Source organism: Amblyomma mixtum, chromosome 1, assembly GCF_055824585.1.
Source record: "Amblyomma mixtum isolate Tamu chromosome 1, ASM5582458v1, whole genome shotgun sequence".
Classification (NCBI taxonomy): Eukaryota; Metazoa; Arthropoda; class Arachnida; order Ixodida; family Ixodidae; genus Amblyomma; species Amblyomma mixtum.
The window spans coordinates 40,078,141-40,102,581 of record NC_143012.1 but is presented as its reverse complement, the minus strand read 5'-3'; the positions used below and the strand labels follow the sequence as shown (position 1 = coordinate 40,102,581).

The 24,441-nt window shown below is 49.1% G+C and overlaps 1 protein-coding gene across 6 annotated transcripts in view; it reads left to right on the top strand.

Annotated features, from left to right (window-relative positions):
• LOC149366108 (3',5'-cyclic-AMP phosphodiesterase 4C-like) overlaps positions 1 to 24,441 on the top strand; it is a 616,957-nt gene that overhangs the window by 580,270 nt on the left and 12,246 nt on the right. For all 6 annotated transcript variants that reach the window (XM_089548675.1, XM_089548667.1, XM_089548649.1 and 3 more), the window contains one exon: positions 23,967 to 24,068. In XM_089548675.1, coding sequence (XP_089404801.1) covers positions 23,967 to 24,068 — 102 coding nt within the window. The remainder of the gene's footprint in view (positions 1 to 23,966; positions 24,069 to 24,441) is intronic.

The window sequence follows — 24,441 nt, the reverse complement described above, 5'->3', positions numbered from 1 at the left end:
TTAACCATAGTTACAAAATGTAATGTGATCAAAGCATCACGCTGCACTTAACTTGTTTGCGCAGAAACAGGGTATTTTATTAAGCCGACCTTTATTGCCCAAAGGGGAGGTGGTGAACATTAGACACATCAGTGCATTAACGGATATCTGCCTCTGATTATGACGGTGTGTACTTGGCCCAGTCTTTTATATACTTTTTTATTTAAGCGCGCGCACTGCTTGGCAAGATTCAACATTGTACCCATTGTTGCTAATCGTACTTTGCGAAGATGATGAAACAGCTAGTACCTGGCGCAATTTATGGAGATGGCTTCACAATACACGCCCCCTTCGTTGCGGAGAAAAAAAAGAAAGAAAAGGAAGCACTTCATCCAGCATTGCTTGTTTTACACCCAGGCCTAGACTAGACTGATGGATTGCGAAAAATATGAAAAAAGAAAGCCCCGTTTCTCCGAAACACGAGGCGGAAAGTGATGCATAGCTAAAAGCGGCAGTCATTAGGGGCCGCGCTAATTAGTCAACGAGCTCCCGCTTATTAAATTGAAAATGAGGGCTCATTAAGAACTTTTCGCCACTCTATAGTGGAGCGGCAAGTTCCCAGCGGTTCGGATTTTTTTTTTTTTTTTGTGCTGCTTCATAAAAGGAACAACAAGCCGACACTTGACGGGCTCAGGTGCTTCGCATGCTTCGTCTCCCGGCTTTTATTTTATTTTTTTTTCGCTGTGATTAGCTGACCTTCCCCATTATGGAACAGCACTGCCGCCCCGTGCCATGTTTTGACAAAAGCCGGACAGGAATTAAAATGATCTTCGCCTTACGCTCGTTAGCGGTGGTGGCGCAACCTGCTTCCATGACTTTCGTAAACAAACCTTAGGATAGACGCCGGAAGAGTATGCCAAACACGTGTGTCGCTAGTGTCTGTTACCACCGGTTGGATGCCAGGTCTTTGCATCTAAGCGGCTACAAACGTTGGCGACACAGGCGCATGCCATGGCTTGCAGATCTGCCATGGCTTACAGCACCATGTGTGTCTCGTCCTTCCTTCGTCCTTCGTCTGCCGGCGCTGCAATGCTCAGATGTCAAACTAACGTGCCCAGCCACACACACCCTTCTAAAACACCCTTTATTTCACGTACGCAGACATATCTTGCATAGTTTGTTGGCCGATTTAATCAGATGCCAATAACATCTACTTGGTATCACCCCATGCTGGACGGGGGGGCTGGTCTGTTCTGTGGTGATGAAGACTTTGAAGCGAGAGTCCCCAGGTTCGCTCTTCTGCGGCCGGCTGGCATCGTTTCCCGTTGGTGCGAGTTTAGGGGTGTGGGACACTGCCTCACGTGATGATCTCAACCTTTGCAGCTGGAGGAGCAGGCTGGGGTGTTGACAGTTACGCAGACCGCCATACCTCGCTCTGGGATTCGCCTGCTGGGTCCGGTCACGCATTCCGGCAGCTGCTGCGGAATTACTACGGTCGCGATTAAATGGGGGATCCTTAGCTCACCTTGTTGGCTCATTGCTTGAGCACCGAAGGGGGTGCAAAGCTCGAGGAGCCAGGACCTTGTCCCGGGCTGGTATGGATGTGGATGCAACTCGGCCCCATGCACAGGACGGCTTCAAGAGGCTTCCAGCGCCGGGAGAGGCCTGTAGTCTAGAAATGTGCTAGAAAAGAAGCATGACACTGTCTTATCGCCATCGATACCTTTTCTGCGTCCGAGGCAGTAGGGTCCGCACGCTCATGTAGCTCCTGGAAGGAACGGACGTATTCCAAGAGACCTTCCCCTGCCGCTTGTGTTCGCCTGCGAAGGTCGTCCTTGATGCGTCGGGTCTAGCCTGGCGGAAAGAATTCCGCTTTCAGAGACTGCTCGAAGTCATTCCGTGTGGAGGACGTCTGGCGGCGACGCCAGCGAGCGGCGGAGCCTGTATGCGGCTGGAAGGGCTCGCTGCAGCATGACGTCTTCGGAGAGAGCCCCCCCAACACTCCGGTAGTCTGCCGTTTCCTGCAAAAAGGAACAAATTTCGCGTCTGTGTACCCTTCATAAGTGGCCACCGCGAGGCGAAGGAAAATATTCTCCAAAGCAGACTGGCCTGATAGCGGGGCTGCTGTTACCGTCGGAGGCTTCAGTTCGGGACTCTTCAGCCTCTTGAAGTTGTTTTATCTGCGTCGCGTGTTCATCGAGCCTTGCGTCTAAGGTGGGCGATAGCGGCAGTAAGTTCAGCGTTGTCATTAGCGGGGGCTGCATCTGAGGACTTGTTCATCGTTCGCTTTCCTTTGCTCTGCCCCGATGAAGCTTTACCGTGCGAGCGTTAAAACCTGTGGTCGCGAGGGCGTGCGAGTCCGTATGCGAGGGAACAGTACTAGGGGAGTGAGCGGAGGTTGAATGCTGCGACGTGTAGCTGAAGTATGTCCAAGCGGGCGTGCAGGGGGTTCGAAGTATGTATAGTTAGGCGCCAGTTGAAGGTCATGCCGCCTGTTCCAAAGAGGGGTTCGGGAACGGCGAAAGAGCCGACAAGCAACGCAGGTTGAACGTGAAAGGTGCCTTCATTACGACAACGCAAAACGATAGCGCAACACAAACGCCCGCGGGTACGCGAGTTTGGAAAAAGAAGCGCCTAGGCTAGGCAATGGTAAGCCGTTCTAACAAGGCATGAAGAAATTGGGCGCAAGCGCCCGAGCACACACACTTACATGTGAAGGAATCGGGCAAGAACTCCCGCCGTCAGTCGTCCTCTGCACGCAAAGAAACCCCAGACCTTCGCTTCCGTGTGCTTTTTAAAGCCAGGGATACGCCCCCCGATTGCCGCGTCTGCGCATGTCCCGTGTCTCTGCCTTGCACGTGCCGCTTGATAAGGCCTACAAGACAACGAAAGAGAGCGATAGGCATAACTTGCGCAACCCAGGCAAAAGCTTGGTCAATATAGACAGGTACTAAGCCCTGTCACTCTGTTATCCTGGTAATGCCCCGCGTATTACTTGTCATGCTCGCTGTAGCGCGGAAAGATACGAAATAATCTTGAAATTATTACACGAGGCGCATGTCTCAATGCTAACCCCCCTCCCTTTATTGGCACATCATCACGTGATGAAAAAAACTTTTTGAGTTCTATGACTGATTTATTGTCTGCGTCTGAGTGTGGCGCGCAATTTCATTGTGTTAAGGCGTTCAGGAATTAGCCTAATTTGCAAATTTAATCATGTTTCTCGCAACAAATCGACCAGTTTCCTTTTTACATTTAGAAATTCAGGGAACCTGTACTCAGAAACTATATGTCACAAAATACAATAACAAATGCCTGCATTGCAAGATATGCAGGTATTCCACGACCATGTTGTTTGTTGATTTACCTTTGTTTTGTTCACTGCTTGGAATGAGGAACCTTGCTCGCTAAGATGACATACATGTATGTGGTCACTGTGATGATGGTTGTATGATTCAAAGTCAAAATCCTGCTTCTTTCTCCGAATACCGTCTTATTGTAATTACGAAATGGGCACTCCTATACTACTTCCGATTCGGTGCAGGCATAAAATACTGTTGCTAGGAGCATCCCGAGAGTAACATCCAAAGGACTTCTCAACCTGTTACCATGAAGACCAAACTACATATCTATCTTTGAGTAAACTGTAGCCTGCCACATGAAGAAAAGTACATGCATCTAAATCGTCAAAAAAAAAAAAATCCCTCATTGGGAAACCTGTGAACGACTCAGTATTCTAGGAAGCACTTGAATACTGAAAATGAAGATTCCGCCCAGCTGTGCCGTCTCGCCATGCTCGGCTCTCCGTTCTTACGCACGCGTGAAGGGGACAGCTTGCAATGACACCCCGATGAGGAAACCCAATCCGTCTTCCCGCGCTCTCGAGATGAGAAGAGTTCGCGCGATAAATTTTCAACCAACCAGATGGTCCCTTAGTCGGTCCGTAGACCTGGCAGTTGGGCAGGCGGGCGCTTTTAATACGATTGCGCGCTCCGAGGCGTATTTCGAAAGCATTGTCTTCTTTGTGAAGGCGCCGCGGAGGTTTTGCCTGTAGGAATACAAGCCGGTGGGTGGGCTTGCGCCATGGTTTCTTCATAACACGGAGACTTGCATATTTTTTGTTCAGAAATCGTAGCCTCCTTCTTTCGGGAGGGTATTTCTCAACGCTCGATCGCGCCGAATTGTGTAGCGCCTTGGGGCACCCGTGAATACAAAGGACGATGCAGCGACGGCAATTTTCTGCTTTCTCTTTAATCAAAATTCTAGCGCGTCTTGGTAAGAGGGTGTAATACGTAATTCGTTGCACATCCTCCTACCTGGAGCTTTCTAATTGCGTGTAACTTGTTTGCGCGGCATAGAAGCGTTTGGGCTTTACGTAAAATTTGGATAACGTCGCTGAAAGAGTACGGGAGCGAATTTGTTCAGTGGATCCAGTAACGAACGCGCGTGTCATATATATATACATGGGCGTCCGGAGGGGGGGGGGGGGGGGGGGGGGGGCAAGGGGGGGGCGGCTGCACCCCCCTGGAAAATCACACACTCGAACCGTGAGTGACGGCCGCACGCCAGGGGCGGTGGTGCGATCAGCCAAAAGGGGAAAAGCAGCCCCTCTTCCACGCTTTGGGTCACATCTGCGAAATGCCGCGTCCGGGCACGCGTCTTTACGCCGTTTTCAAACCACGCCATCGTTAGCTCTGTTCAAGGGCGACCTGTTGCAGACATACAGCGGCACCGGCGAGCATGTGTTTCTAGCCGTCTTGAGATGGGTGTCGGTTTCTTTGATCTCTAGACAGATAGCGACACGGAGGCAGACAGTGCACAGGGCATCTTGTTTTCGCCTTCGTTACGCCGGCCACCGATGAATTCTTCAGGAGGGAAGGACAAATCAGCCGTGTCCGCCCCCGCTTTGTCGGGCTGCTCAGGGGCAAGCGGGCGATCAGTTGGCGCCGCCGCCGCTCGCTGTCTCCTCCGATCCACGGGACAGCGCAGTTCGGTAGAAGCGCCGCTTTCAGAATCTTCGGCAAAGGGGATTAGCTGCTTTTGTTCACGCCGACGCACTCTCCAGAGGCGCCCCCACACCAGCGTTCCTTGCGCCTTCTCCCAAAACCAGCGCCTTGGGTCAACGTAGCCCGATGGCGCCTGCCTGGCTCGCCTGTCACCTCTGGCTGGGCCTCAAATCACAACAGCGCCCACCTACTGTGCGATGTCAGTGCACGATAAAGAGACCCAGGTGGTCGACATTATCCGGAACTCTGTACTACTCCGTCCCTCATATAGCCTGAGTCGTTTTTGGGCTCTGAACCCCATAAAAACACACAAAACAAATTTTCCGACCGGAGTGGAGAGTGTCCCTTCCCCTTGGAAGTCGCGCGGAAGTAAGCCCTTGCACGTGTGCGCGCCTCTGTGTTTGTGCTTCGGTGTTTTTAGTGGCCGGATGTCAACGAAGCCGAGAACAGCCAAGACAGCGGACGAGAAAGCGGCGAGCTGTGTGTGTGCGGTTGCTCGACTGTGCGGATGCGCGAGCAAGATGGAGCGAGGTGTATGAAGCTGCGAGCGTGCATTTATCTTGTAAATAAGTTTTCGTTGTATAAATAGTCATCTTTTGTTTTCAACGTACGCGTTGAACCGTTTTTCCAATCAATGTGGGTGATGAGTGTGCACCGAGAGCGTGTAATGAAGCACAGAAATGAATTTATCACCCGTGTAATCACGCAATTCGCCCAGAAAAATCCGAGGCGCCTACAGTTGCTGTTCAAGGAAGACTGACTGAGTGACTGTAGTTGCGTGTTTGTGACCATATTGTGCTGTGTGCTGGTCATCAATCCGGGTGAGTCGAGAACCCGTATGCAGCAAGACTGAGCACTCTTCTCCACGAAGTGACAGTATCTTTTTGCATTTGTAATTAATTTTAATTGTTTCTTCGTTGATAAACTCCAATATATCTCTCCTAGCCACGCTTTAATTTGCTGTTTGTAATTTTCATTTCATGTGTGTATTTCGCTTATTTTCTATTTATATATAAATAAATAAATTTACTCCGCAAATCGTGCCTTTTTGCTACAAACAAACCCCCCCCCCCCCCCCTCCGGCGCCAACAACCAATGCCCCCCCCCCCTGCAAAAAATTCTGCGGACGCCCTTGTATATATATATATATATATATATATATATATATATATATATATATATATATATATATATATATATATATATATATATATATATATATATGACGAATCAAGGCGGATGCGTAGGAGGAAGCGTAATTCAAATCGTCTCGGATCTTGCTTGCTTCGTGCCCCGGGACAGCTAGGCGCTGTCGCGCGTCGGATCGAGTGTCTGGCATGCCTAGGCATCTGACAGCCTCCATGCTAGGCAGCTAGCAGTTCCGCGTATCGGGTGACGGTACGGAGAGGAAGTGGTTTGTTTTGCTCCAACTTCTCCGGTATCGTCGAGACGTTCGAGGAAGTTCGTTGACTGCGTGCAGCGTTCCCCTTGCAAGATGCCATAGCAAGGTTGTTCTTACTTGTTTGGAACTGGTTGTGCGTTTCAATGATTGCTTGATTGATTGATTGAAGGGTGAGTGAGTGAGTGTAATAAGGTAAATTTGTCAAGCATGTCAGAATCAGCTAATGCAAGAATGACAGAATATTTCCTCTGCTCTTACAGAGGGGGCTGCAAATGCTAAATGGGATGGACAAAAAACGCTATATGTTAACCATATTGCTCTCCGTTCATGTAGGTGTGTGCGGTTCTACGCTTTAGTTTATTAGTGTGCGCGTGCGTGTAGTTTGCAAGAGGCTTTCAAATCGCTGTCACCTTTTATGCACCTGCAAGATTGCGTTCTTGGCATATATTTATACCGCCTCATTACTGCATCTCGAATGTATATCATCATCATCATCATCATCCTGACTACACCCACTGCAGGGCAAAGGCCTCTCCCATGTGCCGCCACTGTATCCCCGCAAACTTCTTAATCTCATCCACCCACCTAACTTTCTGCCGTCCCCTGCTACGTTTGCTTTCTCTTGGAATCCACTCCGTTACCCTTAAGGACCAGCGGTTATCTTGCCTTCGCATTACATGCCCTGCCCAAGCCCATTTCTTCCTCTTGATTTCAACTAAGATGTCAGTAACCCGCGTTTGTTCCCTCACTCACCCAATGTATATATGGAGAGGCTATTTGATTTCATATGCTGTCGAATCGACCTATCAGGGTAATTGGTATCCTCGAAGAAATCGATTTCTTGTTTCTGCAGCTCTATCAGGGGTCGTTGTAGTGCTGCGCTGATTATGAAATGGCAACGCAGACAGTCTGGGACACAATTATGCGCCGAGACGTACTGCTGTGTGGGTAGCTACAGATATTAAAGGAATGAAAAGCGAAGTAAATCGGTAGAACTCTGCATTTGCACCGAATACATCTCTCAACCATTCGCTCTTGCCATTTTGTTTCCATGGACGAACGGAAACCGTTTTAATTTAAGGCAGTTCAAGTTGTTGATTGTTTTCGTGTTGTGTTCGCGCTTTGAAAGACGGTGATTTCTCAACGGGCAGCCGCGCCTCCGCTCTCCTTAGGGTCCGTCTTCACTAATGAGATCTTGATTAAAAGTATTCCGGCTTGCCGTTCGCCGCCCACTGGACCGAATGCCCAACACACCGCTTGCTTTTAGTGAGCCTGATAAAGACGAAACGGCGGACGGGTTTCTTCTCGGAAACAACGCTTGTAACTGGCCGGGCACGCGCGCGGCAGATGGGCTCCGGATATTATAATGCGCGCCGTCCGTTTGCCTTAATGGGTGAAGGGAATTCCTTAATTAGCGCCCGCCTAGCTGGCTCTGTGCTTGCGTGGGCGAAACATCTTGCAACAGCTTTCTTGTAATTAGAGTAAGCACGCTATGGTTCCCATGTCTTTACCGTTTTTTGTTTTCTTTGATTTTTTTCAGCAACGCAATGCTATGCTCTTAGATTGTTGGGCGCGTGCCTAAGGGGCAGAGTATTCGTTTTGCCTGCAACTTCAATTCAGGGTGGAATGTTCTGAACGCGGCCCGAGAAACAGTGTGTCTTTGTACGCGTCTACAAAGCAGTCATAGCTAGTCGAAGCAGGCTCAGCGCGCCATCTATGAATGCCCCCTTGCGGAATACCTTCGCGGACCCGGGCCCGCACACAGCTGTCAGCTCCTATCCCTAAACCATCATAACTAACGTCGTCGTAAGCCCTTCATCATCTCCATCCTAACCACAACCAGCATTACCATTACCAAGAGTGTCTCTATTATATATCGTCACTTTCTTTCTCTCTCTCTTTCTTTCCTGCGTTCTTTCTCTCTTTCTTTCCTGCGTTCTTTCTCTCTTTCTTTCTTTCTTTCTCTCTTTCTTTGTTTCCTGCGTTCTTTCTTTCTTCTTTCCTTCTTTCTCTCTTTGCTTCTTTCTTCCTTCCTTCCTTTCTTTCTTTCTCTCGCTCTTTCTTCCCTGCGTTCTTTCTTTCCTTCCTTCCTTCCTTCCTTCCTTCCTTCTTTCTTTCTTCCTTCCTTTCTTCCTTTCTTTCTTTCTTTCTTTCTTTCCTTCCTTCTTCCTTTCTTTCCTTCCTTCTTTCTTTCTTTCTTCCTGTCTTTCTTTCTTTCCTTCCTTCCTTCTTCCTTTCTTTATTTCCTTCCTTCCTTCTTTCTTTCTTCGAGCAGCGGAGGTAATTTCGCAAGCCCGCCTCTAAATTGCGCCCCTTCCTGCGATCGCCCGCGGTGCGCTAACAGAACTGCCTGCTTTCTTTATTTGTTTTTTCCTCACGCCGCATATATAGCTCGTTCATTCCTTAAGCCCACGCCTCGGCCCCGCAGACTTTATATAAAGCCGTGTAGGAGGGTCGTATCGTCGACGAAGAAGAGGTGGTCGCCTCTACACGCATTCTGCTTCCGGCTCGGCCAACACCTTCCGGTCCGGGACTCTCGGAGCCAGAGCACTAGCGTAATTGAGGCTGAAGCCTCGCGTTTCTCGCGCCCGGGGTTTCATGCTCCGTCGCCCTCTTCCCGTATACAGCCGAGGTCCCCCCCCCCCCCCCCCCCTCTCTCTCCAGCGACGGCTAATTACCGACCGCCGGTCGCTATATAGATGTGGTGCTTTGTTCGTGTTAGGCCTCGTCGCGAGACATACCTACGTGATAACTCCGTTCTCTCCTCTCCCCATTTCTTCTCACCCTCTCCACTGACCTTTCCCTTGCTCCCGCTATCTCATTGGCGCGCCCCTTTTTACCTGAGCGCGCCCTGTTTTCGCTAGAACAGTGCATCGTTTCGGTAAGCCAAAGTGACGTCATCCGTCGAATAGGGCCAGGGAGTGGTGTGTTCGTTTCGTGGCGTGAGCCATCTCACGTCGCCGGCTTCTCGGGAATGGAAAACGACGGTTCCTGATCATGAGTTAGACCGGTGCCTAATCGTAAGTGATATTCGCGCCACTTTCACTGCGGGGAACAGAGGAAAAGTGGTGAAACACACTCCACATCATTGAATCATTGGTCGATGGGAAGTCATTGAATCATTCGTCGATGGGGAAGGGATAAGCGTTTTTTATACCCCTGCATTGTTTTGTGTTGTGAAAGTTGTACAGATTTTGCTCAGAATAATGACTAGGTCAGAAAAGCCGGCTCTAGGGTATTTGAACCACTACGATGCGTATGCTTTGTATTTGTATTTTATTAGCTACTGTTTGTCACGTGGTGAAGGTGGGGGTAATGATATTAGCGAGTAACAGAGAAGTAGTGGACGGAAAGAACAGATTCTGCTATGTTGCCAGCATATCTCTGGTGCAGGAAAAAAAAGCGAACTAGTGTGGCCAGTAACGATCAATGACGTGGGATTAGCTGAAATTAACAATATGAAATGACGTGGTCCCTCGTATTAACCGGAGGGCTTATACTTTGCAGTGCGGCAGACTGACGCTACTAGGAGCGTAGTTCTCGGCGGCAGCGTTAGAAAATAGGGCGGAGTCGCTATGCGGGATGTTCGGCCCTTCACTTTACGCCCGCACCTGATGCGACACGTGGACAATTGTAGGAAATTGGATTAGTGCCTCCCTCTTGCTGTAGACCTAATTTCGAAGGGTATAAGAACGCTGTGTTCCCACTTCTCCCTTAGGCCATTTTTATCAATAAAGGTATATGAATGAATGAATGAATGAATGAATGCTGCGTGATTGAATCGACAGAACACGTAAGCCACATTTTAATGCGATACATTATAGTCCCATACAACTCAAGAACGAAGCGGCTTTATCGCCTTCTAAGGATCCCCTTCCAGGCAATGGCGTCGGCCGATTGTCATGGCCCTGCTTAGCTAACAATGCAGGGAGGGTTCTATCCCTTTTCATCTGCCGCTTGCTGCATTGTCACGCTCGCAGGTTCATGAAAATCGGCCGACGTCATTGGCTGGAAGGGGAGGGGGGTCCTTGACGGGAAAAAGCCGCTACGTTCTTGAGTTGTATGGGACTATAGAAGGCTCATCGGGGGGAAAAGAAAGGGGCCTCGGTCATAAAATTCGCTGACTGGTTGGATGGAAATTCCCTGGCTAATCGGAAGTAGCGTCACTTCCAGCAAAGGCATCAACTACTTCTAATGCTATCTCATTGTTCACGCATAATGTAATTAGGTGTCCCTGTGAATGTTTTTTTTTTTTTTCAATGCTGCCTGCTAGTACGAAGTGACTCGCTTCTCCTATAGCTCCGACAGTGGGGCACGGTTTTAATCGGAAAGAGCCCAGTGCCCGGAGCTTTGCTGCTTTCGTTCCGCTTTCCTGGCGGTGCATAGGCCCGGGCTAGTGTATAGATATCGAAGTCGGGCAGGGAGCGGCGTACTCGCAAGGCGGCGCGTCGAACGATTCGTTTCCTCTCTTCTCAGCTCCTGCCTTTCGTCTATATATCGATTCTAAGGAGAGAAGGCTTTAGAGCCAGTTAATGGGAGGGTAATAAATACAACGGCGCACCTGGGCTATTATGGAAGCGGTATTCATTTGTTTGTTAGGTAGGGTTGGGAACGTCGTTAGCCCCCTTCGGTGATAATATGCGGGTAAAAAATCTGCGCCGTCTTGTCGGAACTGTCGGCTGGAATAGGGTATTGGGTGCCGGAGCGACCTGTTTTTCCTCAGCGCATACGCTATTATTTTTTTAACAAAAAAAAAAAAAAGACACGAAACTTGAATACGCGCTGAAACCCTCGTCAGCTTCGTTATGACGGGTTTGGTTTACGGCGCGGTGCTGAATACTATAATTTTTCTGCACCGAGAGAGCCTGGCGGGTAAGTGGGCGATTTCGCTCTTCAAGTCAATCCGTTCTTCCCTGTACGCCCGCTCGTTTCGAAGTGTTATAGCTGCGAATCAAAGAAACGGATGGTGTAGAAAACAAGAAGCAAAATTATTGCTTCTTTTGTTGCGTTACGAACGGCTCGAGAGACGAATGACATTTGTTACGGGCCTATTTCTGTAATGTTGAAAGCACTAGTCTCCTGCGTTTTGAACGTTTGTTTCCAAGACAGATGTTGTAAGTACATCGAAAAAAAAAAAGAGCAAATCAAGCATCGTGAGACTGAGCTAAATTGATTGTTAGCGGCTTGGAAGGAGTGTTTCGTAGAGCGTTGTGTTCACAAGCGTTTGTGTTGTGCAGGCACTGTTGGTAGCTAGCTCTCGCTGGACAATAGTGGCTGCAGCGCAGAGAGCCAGCTACAGTGGGTTGGATACCCTTAGTTACCGCACGTGCTAGCTAGACTCTGAGACTCCCGTCACGTCTACCTGCCGTGTACCACGGGCGCCACGGATCATTGTGCGCGCACAGATCGACGCATCGGCCGCGCTCGCAAACAAGGCAGGGGACATTGGCGTGCGCGCCGTGGGGAACGAGCCAATCGGGGTTCAGCTTTCTATACACACGCGCACCCGTGAGCATACGCAGGAACGAAAAAAGGTGTCGGTGGTGGCCGAAGGACGGTCACGGAGCGTGACAATGGCATCTCTTTCCCTTGGACGTACCCAGAATATAATATAGTCATAACAATGCATGCCACACAGGCACGGGGCTTGAAGCATACACACAGCTGGGCCGACTTGTAAATGTCACTGGGCACTATGGAGAGAGCTTAAAGTTTAGCGTGATATTTAATTTTTTTTTGTGCTTGCATAAGCCGCAAAGAGCAGGAGTCTGTACTGTGGAAGCGCAGGCAAAAAAAAAAAGAAAGAAATACCGCAGAAGCGTTTAAGGCAGCATGAATTGAATTGAAAACGTTCTTTTTTTGCATGCTTCGGGTACACTTCGCTCGCGGCATAACTGCTGGCTCCGTGAATTCGTAAAAAAATAAAATAGAATATGCATATTCAAAAGCGCTGCGATGCCGATGTTCTCCATCTGGCGGGACAAAAACACAGGCCTCATCGCTGCCGTTTTCTGTTCGTGTAGTTAGTTGTTGTAGACGTCGCTGGGGGGCGCCCCCCTCCCTGAAAACATAACGGGCCTTCGTGCGAACTGTGGCATCGTGGCACCTTAGGATATCATAGCGAAACAAGTCGACGCTGCGGCTTGCAGCAGTGTGAAGAGGAGCGAATGCGTTTCCGTGTTTGACGCACCCCTCTAACTTCCGTTTCCGTTTCGCTCGAATGCGTCTATACTGTGCGAAGCTATATGAGCTGTATGACATATACGCACTTACTGTACAGCTATGGTTTCTGTATAGGTTGCCCTTATGCCGCCAAGCACGTCTGGTGTCCGTGGGATAGAAGCCGACTGACGAACTTTGGGAGCCATTGTTCTTGAAAGGTCACTTCTTTAGTATTATTATTTCTTTGCGCGCCGATATGTTGGCATTCTTGCTTCACAGCTGTCTCCAGATGTCGCCTTGTGCTGGCTGAACTTTCCTTTGTCTTCGAGCCGAAGGGAAAAGCCGCGTTGGATGGTCTTTTTTGTTGATTTTTTCTTTCCCTTTGCTTCGCGTTAATGCCTTGAGGGAGCGTCCAGAACGATGCTTTTCCTATCCATTGCATCTCTGGTCGTTAGCACGTATACAGTTAACGGTAAAAAGAATGGTTAGCGCGCATACAGCTAACGGTAAAAAAATAATGGAATAGTGCAAACAAGACGACATCTGGGCGGGAAAAGTCTTTTCATGGGAAGCATCCGTCGATTTCTTCCGGGAACCAAGGGTTCCGGTCGACACGTCTGTGCTATATCTTCCCACTAATGGCACCTAAGGCCCCCTGCTGTTCGGTGCCTCTGGAGATATCGAAGCGAGAGGCCCACGTGTTCCATCCTGCTCACTTTCTCTCTTATTTATCTATTCGTATACTTTCACGACATATCCCACTCACCTCCCCCCTCCCGTCTTTGTATTGACGTTCAACGCGATAGCTAACGGCAACAATAGGTGTGCAGATGTCTTATTCTTCTCATCATACCCCCTTTTAATTACGAAATCCTTCCAGCCCCCATTCTTGTCAGTTTCAGTCGAACGTAGTCTCAAAACGGCGGCGAAACTGATATCGAAACCGAAACCAAAATTACTCGAATATCGACGTCGAACTCTTCCGACACGGCATGCATTTCTATCTTATAGCGCTTTCCTTTTCACCTCTAATGGTTGGTTTGGTTGGTTTATGGGGTTTAACGTCTCAAAGCAAATCAGGCTATGAGAGACGCCGTAGTGAAGGGCTCCGGAAATTTCGACCACCTGGTATTCTTTAACGTGCGCTGACATCGCACAGTGCGCGGGCCTCTAGAATTTCGCCTCCATAGAAATTCGACCGCCGCGGCCGGGATCGAACTCGCCTCTTTCGGGTCAGCAGCCGAGCACCATAACCACTGAGCCACCGCGGCGGCGTTTCACCTCTAATCGATGGTCTCGTTGCAATCATTACTGGCTCTTCGACACTCATTCGTAAAGTTTATTCAGCGTCTGTTGCTAATAGCTACGAAACTAGTTCATTTGTGGATTTCTATTCACACTGAAGCCTCCTATACACACCCCACTCCTGAAACTCCTTCCTATAGCGCTCGCTGGCGTCGTGTCCCGCTGCGCCAGCACGGAGCCAGCCAATCAGGAGCTCTCTTCAGAACGTCGCCGCTTCGAGCGCCGCCTAGGCTCGATGAATAGCGTCCGCGCTGACCCGGCAACGGCGCTTGTATACACACACATCTGGGACGCCGCCGATTATTTGCCGGAGCCTCTTCTCAGTTCTCTGGAAGCGCGCCTCGGTCGATTGGAGGCCTCCCAAAGCGCGGAAGAGGCAGTCTGTCTCGTCATACGTCACCACTGCTTTGCGAGGCTTGAGGGGGATTATTGGATTCTGAAGCGAGACTGTGGGCTGGATAGAGCTACGTCGTAACGGAAGACTGGATTAGAGAAAGGGAGAGAATGTGGAGGAGGAGAAGCTGGGAGGTATAACCAGAAAGCGGTAACTGTCTTGCCATTCTATCTACACTGGGAGAGGGGAAGAGGGGATATGAATGAGAAGGGGAAAATAAAGGAGAGCTAAAAATCGGGAGTGTCGGGAAAAGTAGAGACTTTGCGTACGGCTAAGTATACTAGCCTATCACGCATGCGTGATGCCCTCCAAAGGAGCGGAGCAGTGCTTGGCTGGACTGCGGATTAAGGTGTTCTTTCACATGCAATAAAGGTTACCTGAAAGTTAAAACTCACTTCGTTCCTTGTGGGCGTAAGCATCCATATATAAATCAGTCTATCAGTTAACTTTGTGTCTTCGGCTCGAGTTCATTGTCGTTGGCTTGTCGTGCCTATTTGGTTTCCCGAAAGGGCAAGCTTAGAAAGACAGACCTTGTCACTGTGGTGAACTCCTCGCGCGCTTATTTGGAGTTATATGCCTTCTCCGATCGCCCACACGGCGACCGCTCGCTCCGTTCTATTCGTAACACGTCCGCTCCTCTTGTGTTTACCTCCTCGGTATACCTACCGTAGATGAAGATGTGCGACTGGCGTTTCGCCTCGCCGTTTTGTTTTTGCCTCTTCGGGGAACTGGGGTCGCGGTACGTCGATTTCCTACCGCGATAAATATCGATTTTCCTCCAGCGACCTTTTTCTTCCTTTCCCTCTTCACCGACCAGTTAGTTTCACGCAGCACTTCTGTCACCACTAAAACCGAACTGCCTCGCGGAAGCTAGACCTCGCGTCACTCGGCGATCTATCGTATAGCAAGGGCTTTCTTGCACCGAAGGAACGGTTCTCACCGAACCGACACCTTTGGCTATCGTGATTGGTCGGTTCATTCTGCGCTGTACAGTCAGGCGCCTCAGTGACGTAAAGACAGCGCTGTCTATCGGCCTCGGATTGGCTGACGCTGGCTGTAGCTTCCGCAGCGCTGCACCGTTTTAAAAGCAGGCGCTGGGTCGCTCCACCGCACTCATATTCACTGGGGGCCACATTTTGGTGAACGTACTGTGTGTGGGCGTGGCTGTGTTTTTGTCGCCGGTGTATACAGTGCTTACAACGGAAACGGAGGTTGGGGGGGGTGGGGGGGGAACTGAGCTTCTAGAACTGCGATAAGCCAGCCGTGTATAGCAATTGCTGTAGCCCGAACCGGTACAGTCTTTGAGCCCTGTTTTGCTGGGTCGAGCTCTGCCGCTTAAACGATGTGGCCGCTGTCACGAGGGGGTACACGGTACAGACGTGTCAGCTGCCGAGAACGCTCGCGAGGGTCCTATCGGTTACTTAGGCGTCGCACAGTAGCTGATATAACAGAATGTGTCGCTAATGCTACCTACACTTCCTACTACCGCCGTTACGTGTAAGCGCTGGGCAAGATTTTCTGGGCTTCGTTTAGAGCGTTCGCAGTCGAATTAGAACTTAATGGCCCACTCTACCACAAAAGTAATTCCCCACCCCCACCTCCTACCCACCCTCCTAGCGTTTATTATTCCGAGTACTAGGGTTAGACTTCTGTAAAACATAAGATAATTTCTCACAAGACTGTGTTATATGCGCTTGCGCGCATCAAGTTAGTTTGTAACAAAACGCTTGATAAATTCATTTTTTTTTTAATTTTTGCATCCGCTCGATGGAAGAGCCTGAGCGTCTGCAGAAAAAGCCTTCAGAGAAAGGAGACATATTCTCAGCTTTTCAATCCCGCTTGACATAAAACGTGCGTCATTAGAGACTTCGCAACGAATTGAATCGTTTAAACTTCTCATTTTTTTTACGCACATATATCCACATCTTCTCTTCCCTATCGAGTTTCTAAGCGGCACGACCAATTTATGCCGAATCTGACCCGTGGCTCCGAGCGCCGGCTCTTCCTGGTCTTCATAATAACAGGGCGCCTTTCCGACGAAATACCGAGTCCAGACGTGCGTCACCGGTGTCCGCGCGGCCTTTCAGGATGGCCGCAGCATTCCGTCTCGGCTGTGCTGCATTTCGATTGGACTCAAAATGTTACCGCGTGCGTCAACAACGGCGCGTGCAAACTATTCCGAGGCCGTGCTCGTGCGTGGACATTTGCACGCGCCCTTGGGATAGAAACGTCTTCGCGTGGCGCCAGTCTTTGCTTGCAACGGTGTTCTGGGAGACCATCGTTTCCACTTACACCCATATATTCTAAACAGAGAGGTGTAAAAAGGGTGTAAGATATACTCCAGCGCACTCACTCTTACATAAGGGCGTATGCTAGAGGGCAGCATACTATCTTTTAGCCAAGGAGAGGGCATATTAATGTTTAGAGAGTAGCGCGCTTCCTGGTGTAAAAGGGAATACGCTAGATGATGTCTTACGCGGCCGGGCGCCCCACCCCGGCCGCTAGTGCAGTGTGCCGCGCGCGCGATTAGTCCGAGACAGGACGCTACGTGCGCGCGGCTATGTGGTACATACAGTTTACTTCATTTTGTAAGTGATTGTGCGCAGTGGCCGCTCGCGCGCACTTATTTTCGGACAATGCTTGGACATTAGCGCGCGAGCGGCGCGAACTTGATTACTTTTGTATTTTGTTAATAGTGTACAAAGCTCTCCCCTGTCCTTTCTTGCTGTCGCTCCCCTCTATACTTCTCCTCACTATCCTCTCCCTTTCCCTTTCATTTCCGCCGGCTGCGGCTCGGGTCTTAAGATATTAGATAGCAATTGCCACGGCCCGCAACACTCTTTTGCTTCACTTTTTTATTCTTAAATAAACCACTACCACCACCACCACCAGATGATGTCTTACTCTCTCTTTTTACTCCCCCTCCCCCAACACACATACACACCTGCCTCCATCTAGTTTAAAAAAGAATTAAACCAATAAGATTAATGGACTGGGCTTACCAGGAGCGAGGTATAGCTCTCACCCGCTGTAGGCGGGTCGATTCAACTTGGGAGGGCTCAAGACGATTTCCGGGCGCGGCTCCGCAGAGGTGGTCGAACCAAGAAATGCACGTTTATTCGCGAACGCGACTCATAGCGAGGAAAGTGTAATGTGAATGCAATACGAATGAAGCTGTGGTGGTCTCTGGACGCATATACACGCTCTGAAGGGCGTGGCTTTTTTTGAAAACTTCAGTGATGTGATAGCTGCGCCAATTGCGCCGATGTGCGCCAAAAGGCAAAACCTGCTACATCCTGCTACATTTTTGTTATTCTGCGCCAAAGCTGCGCCAAACGCGTATTTTCACATTCCGAAAGCGAAACTAATATCTCGAGGTTGAAACGTCCATGCGCCCCACAATTGCGAGTGACATCAATCTTCATCGCCATTGCACACTTCGCGTGTAGGGCAAGTCGAACTACCGGACAATGACGTGCTTGGAAGGCTGCAGCACAAGTGGGCAGGCCTTGCTTGCTGAAGGGACAACAAGGCTTTCAGCTGCTGTTGACAAAATGTCGCCTAAGGCAGCCAACTAGGCAGTATTTTGCAGTTAAAGACTGAATGATGTTGCTCACAGAAAAAAGGCACAGAATAGGTCCAGTGCTTTTTGATAGGCCAAGAAGCCGAAAAGTTGTGCTGTCGTGTACATAACTATTATTCAGTTCGAAACGTTCATAGTGTTTTTTCATTGTTTTTCTGTAAGCTTGTGATCTGCATTCTAGTCATTTTTAAATAAAAGTTCCAGTGAATTCCTTGTTGTCCATTTATAACTGCTGTCCTATAGGGGCTTGGCGGCTATAACACAGGGCTGATCTACACTTGGTCGCATAAAAGATTACATGACACTGAAGTTCTAAAATTAGTTATTTGGGCCAACATATGTTTCACAATTGCTTCTAATTTAATTAAATTATTGCCAAAACCACGATCTGATTATGAGGCACGCCGTAGTGGGGGACTCCAGAATTGGACCACCTGGGGTTGTTTAATATGCACCTATATCTGAGTACACGGGTGTTTTTGCATTTTACTCGCATCGAAATGCCCCTAACATCCTATTGAACAGCACCTTTTTGTTCCCAAAGGTTTCCTCCTTATTTTACTATTTTACTTCTCGCAAAGTCAATTTTTTCACTTGGCAATGAGCCTTGAGCTGCTCCAAAAGCTTGTTTCCCTGCTCCAAAATTCCCTTTTGGCTGCTCCGAAAAGCTGCTCCAAAATGGCTTCAGCCAATCACATCACTGAAACTTCAGACGTGGGCATAGTGGGCATAGTGCTGAATTCCCTAACCCGGCTCCGACGTTTATCGATGACAGGAGCTTGCCCTCGCCGGATGGGTCCTAAGCGAACCATCGATACACACCGTCGCTGTGACACACACTTTCCATAACATCATTACTTTCAAAAATTAATTCCTTCGAATACACTTCCTTAATTATTCCTTTTTTTTCTCAGTCGCTTAGAAGTATAGCTGAATGAAATAAGCTCCCCGACGGGGTATTGTCATGCAGTTAATGTGGAAGCAGAGCTATAGTTTGATTCAACTCAAGAATGAAGCGCCTTTTCCCTGTTAACCCCCCCCCACCCTCCCTCTCTCCAGCTAATAGCGTCGGCCGCTTCTCATGACCCTGCTAGCGTGACAATGCAGGGAGTGCCAGATGACAGCAGGGTCATGAGATTCGGCCGACGCCATTGGCTGGAAGGGGAGTCCTTTGACGAGGAAAAGTTCTTGAGTTGTATCAGACTATAGTTTCTGGTTTTGATCCATCGCCTCTTCTTTGTTCTGTCCTATGTAAAATACAAAAAAAATGTTTGGTTTGGTTTATGGGGTTTAACGTCCCAAAGCGACTCAGGCAATGAGGGACGCCGTAGTGGAGGGCTCCGGAAATTTCGACCACCTGGGGTTCTTTAACGTCCACTGACTTCGCACAGCACACGGGCCTCTGGAATTTCGCCCCCATAGAAATTCAACCGCCGCGTAATGTGCCGCGCTTTATTTTATCTCTATGTGAGGCTAGTGGCGTCAAAGGTGTTCGCGTGGCTTACCTTTTTTCATGTGGTATTGTCACCCTGCTAATCTCTTGAGAACAAGGTAGCGCTATTCGTAAACCTATATTTAAAAAGAAAGACGATATTCCTGGTTCATGACGGTCTTCTATGGTCTTTTCACTTCTCTTGGATCGGTGTTAGAGCGAGCGTCGAGGTACTGGCTGTTTTCCTTCGTGTATTGCATGATTCCAGCCGGCGCATGCGCAAACGGATGGAGTCCTCCTCCGTGGAGGTTAGCGTGCGGGACAGGAAGTGTGCCGATTTTGGGACCGTCGCTTCAAGACGCCAAGAAGTAGGAAATAGCCGCACCGCAAAAACGTGACAAAAGGCGAGGCGGACACGCAGATGCACTTGTCGTATCCTGCGTCCCTCCTTTTCAACTTCTTTATGGTGTACTTTTTCCTTCTTATTCCCCCCCCCCCCCCCCCCCCTAACTCTTTATGTAAACAAATCGGGACGCGTCAATAAGAGAGATGTCGCCGTGTTCGCGTCACGCTACTGCGGAGAGTTATATTTGAACATCCGCTCCACGTGCCAGTCGGGTAGTTCTACGCGGGAAGATACGCAAAAAAAAAAAAAACAAATAAGCCGAAGGAAACAGGCCTGTGAGTTACAACCGGCGCCGAGTTTGTCTCGTTGAGTGTATCTTTAACTTGGACTGTTGACTCTTGCTTTGCGCTTTTCGAACACGTTGTCTGGATTTTCTGCGGGGCACGTGGGTTCGGCTGTTTCTGCACGTTTCGGGATTTATTTGTTTACCGTCGGGTGTCTTTTTTCAGGGACCCTATAGGAAGTGCGTAAAATGAATGTATTTTCTTTTTCACGCCGAAATATGCGTCGCGTGTGCTTTCGTACTCTAGGAAGACGCCTGCATCGGGTTACAACTATGTCTTATCCTAAGCCTTTTCTCCGCTCATATGTCAATACTTTTAGCTTGTCGTCATCGCAGAACTTTTTTTTTTTTTTCGCGCGTGTTTTCGCGCGTAGACGTCAGGTACTACATATGCAAGCGACACGTGAGGCTAACGATTCCTAACGTAACTCGACTAAGCTCTCAACCCCACTCGCCGACCTACCGCTTTAGTGTGTATACTTTGCTTGTTCGTCGCCCTGTCGTCATTACTTTAAGGAGCTCTCCGAGACCCCGACGGCGTATCATTAGTTATGTGTGACTTTGTTCTCTTCGTTTCTTTCTTCTTTTTTTTTTTTGCTTTTCTTCTTGGAAATCTCATTTCGTTTTCTTGGAGGTCGTATGGAGAGGAAGGAGGGGGGGGGGGGGGGGGGGGGTTCTGTTTAAAAATACGCCTGTCGAAGCCAGTCAAAAGGGCCGGTACGTTTGGCTGCAGGCAAGATACACACACGGTGACGTTCTCTGCGGGGTCGTATATCAAGCGCGAAGCAATGGACTTGCGCTGTAGTTTCTTGGAAACGCCCCCCCCCCCCCCCCCCCCCCCCTCCTTAAGCGGAACGCTTGGTTCGGAGGAATTGATAACATATAAAAAAAAACAAGCCGTATTGCACCGCATCACAGTGAGATACTTTTTGGATCGGTCACATCGTTGAGGCAAGAGTAGGTGGCAGTAAGTTCCAGTTAACTCTTGCCTTTCTCGGCATCGCTGATTTTTTTTTTACTTCCACAACGTCCTGCAATAACTTACCCAGAATTAATGGTTTTCTAATGTAAAACGTGCTAACTTTACCCGTGCTGGGAGGTACATCGTCAGTAGATCGTTTCAGTTATTTTTGCGTTGTCAGTTGTTCCCTTGTCGCGATTTTAACTCCAGCGGTCTGTAAGCTCAATAAAAACGTCGAAAATATTCAACCTTCTTTTCTGTATTTGCGGGAAATTTTTTGTCCGCATTTCAGTTATATATAAGACTTAAACAACGCTTCCTTCGAGAGATCCATTCACTGTCAGCCATCATTGTCATTACCACCAACGATACACTAACACCGACGCCACCACTGTGCGCTAAGTGCGCGATCAATCATTCCTTCCTCCGTATACCGACAGCGCGTACATTACGCGGAGCAAAGGGTTATATAAACGGTCCGTGACCGCATCGTGCGCGTATGATAATGCATGCGCGATCGTTCGGAATGTGTGCTAATAAGGCGAATAGCCGTACACGCCGTACACGCTGTCTTTGAAAAGTAAAAAAATAAAGTGATTAAAAAAGTTCACTTATGAGGACGACACCTGGAAAAGTTTGAGGCACGGAGAGAAAGAGGGGTCGTCTCCTAACGTCGCGGCGGGCGGTGTCGTCAAGTGCTTGCGAGCGCAGTTCTCACTATAGCGGCATTTCGCAATTCCCCTTAGCAACGCATGCTGAGGGGCTTTAAGCCTCGTCGCGCATTCGCTGGCGGGTTCATTAATTCCGGAGAAGACCCTCGAGAGATTAAAAAAAAATAAAATGAAAAGCAGTAAAGCAAAGCAGCTCGTGGAGTGGGTGGGCACAGGTCGAGGCCTTCGGCTTCATCGCCTCGGCCCTGCTAACCTATACTGCCTGAGGTGCAAGACCTTGCTTCCCCGTAATGTAGCTGCAACACTGTGCTCGTGCTGCAGTCTCCAACAAGAAGAGCAATGCCTCAATAATTTGGCGGTGTTCTTTCATGGGTTTCTCTTTTCATTGCTTTTTTTTTTGTTCCGGAAAGGCGCTGCCCGCACAGCGTTTGTACGAAACCAGGCACAAAACCGCGCTGTATATCGGGCTGACACAGCGAGGGTAGCCCCCCCCCCCCCCCCCCCCCCCTCGTACCGGCATACATCAAGGAGTCCCTGCCTCCTCTGGGAAATTCGGCTAAAACGCTCCCATCCGCGCCCTGAGGGTTAATGTGAAGGTCGTGCCAACTTCTTCTGTCAAGCCCCCCTTCCAACCCCCACTTTCGACCCCCTTCTCCGTAGGCGGTTTTTCGCCGAAGTTGCTGGCTCAGGCAAGGAGCTACTGAGAGCCTAACCGTTGCCCCGGAGGCCTAAAAGAATGCCTTTATTGATCGATCCCCTTTTTTCCTTCTTTGCCCCTATTTCCACTCTGCCCGTATCTTCGTCTCGTGGGTCGTTCGCGCGATTGTTTCCCGTTTCTCCTATTCATTAGGCTTGGCAAAATGAAGCGAGCAATCAGGATAAAACGTGTGTGCTGTTTTTCGCAAACGTATGCGTCAAAGTTTCTGCTTAATCGGGAACTGCTGTCAATGGCGGATCAGGCGGAGCTGTACGTTTAGCCGAATGCTATGCCCTAAATCACATTACCGTGTGGTCTGCAGAGCTATAGTAATGAGGCACACCTCCCGTGCTGCTCTTTACTGGATCGCGCGGACGCGTTCTCCATCTCAGTAATGAGAATGCTTGTTCCGGTTTCACTGGCTTTCGCGAAACACCGGAAACCTTGCTGCGCTTATGTGCTTTGCGAAGAAGTTTCGAAAGACTTTGACAAGGGCAGGTTAGCACGGATGGTTTAGGAAGACGCAAGTCATGTGTGAGCCGCTGCTTAAAGGTAAAAAAAAAAAAAGAAAAGAAAAGTGCTGGTAAGAAAAAAAAAAGTATGACACAAAACGAACGCCACTATAAGCGTCTCTGCATACACATCTCCCCCCCAGTATCGACGGTCAGCATTACGTTGGGTGCAGGTTTTGTCGAGCTCATTTCTATCGCTCGTTCGTTCCCAATGCATTTTTCTACCGGGACCACAGCAGTGATGTGGTCCCAGTGATGTGTTCCGAGTCCGGTGCGAACTGTTTGCATTTTTTTTTTTTTGCCTCTGAATAATCCTGAGAAAACGCGAGTTAAGGGCATCCTAGTCGTAACCGAGGATAAAAGATGGGTATGCACAGGGCTTGTAATGCGAGGTCAAGATGACCGGTGATATTTAAGTGCAACGGAGTGGATTTCAAGACAAGGCAAGCGTAGCAGGGCGCGGCGAAGTTAAGGTGTCCACCTTGGATGGATGAGATGGCCGTAGCAGGAATAGGACAGGGTTAATTGGAAAGAGATGGGAGAGGTCTTAGTCCTGCAGTGAACATATTTATAATGATGATAATGATAAATCCTATCACCGCTCGCGCGCGCGCGCGTGTGTGCGTGCGTGCGTGCGTGCGTGTGCGTGCGTGCGTGTGTGTGTGTGTGTGTGTGTGTGTGCGTGTGTGTGTGTGTGTGTGTGTGTGTGTGTGTGTGTGTGTGTGTGTGTGTGTGTGTGTGTGCGCGCTTGTGAGAGGGGGGGGGAGGTGTCTGAATGTGTGTTTGAGCAAGCCACTACGTGCAACAGTTTTTCTTGCCTAGTGTTCATTCTTTGTTGTTTTTTTCGTATTTCTATTTTGCTTGTCGTTGCCTTTGATCTGACTCCCTCTGCAATACCACGGCGCTTGAAGGTATGCAAAAATGGAATAAGAATCTCTCCGGAAGAAACAGCTTAATCGTGGATTTTCCCATGCTTTGCACGAAGGTCATGAAATTTTCATGGTGGCGTAATTTGATTCTCTACGGGCATCCTATTGGATGGATAGGTAGCACTACTGAATCTTGAATGTCAGCATTCGCTGCTTGACTCAGTCGCAAGTATTGCCCTTTTGACGATTACCTCATTGTAAGGATGCCGAAATGACTAAGGGCTTTCGATTTTCTTCTACGCAGGCATGGCGAAGACCAGATCGTGACCCCGTTTGCTCAAATCTTGGCCTCACTACGTAGCGTGCTGAACAACATTAAGCATCTCACCAAGGACGTACCACCCACGTGAGTCTCCTTCCCTCGGTGCTTGTTCAGTCGTTGCGTCGTTGTTCGCTCGGATGACAAACTGTTGCAAGCTTTCGTATTATTTTGCGTCGCTGCTAAAAACAGCAGCCTTCCTAATGACAAAACTGCACGCGTACCAATATAAGCACGAGCCTATATTTATAGAAATTGGGTGGCTGCTTATTTCGTTTTACTTTTCCAGACTCTGTTGCCGAACTGTTTGGTAATTTTGGAGTGATATAATAAGTATGCAGTAGCGTTAACCTATCGGTGAAGTTAAGTTGAAGTAGATGGTACTGCTGCAGTAGTCGACTGGCAACAATGGTTAGCTTTTCTGCCTTTGTTTGTAACTCTTGCTTTGCATAAAGTAGGA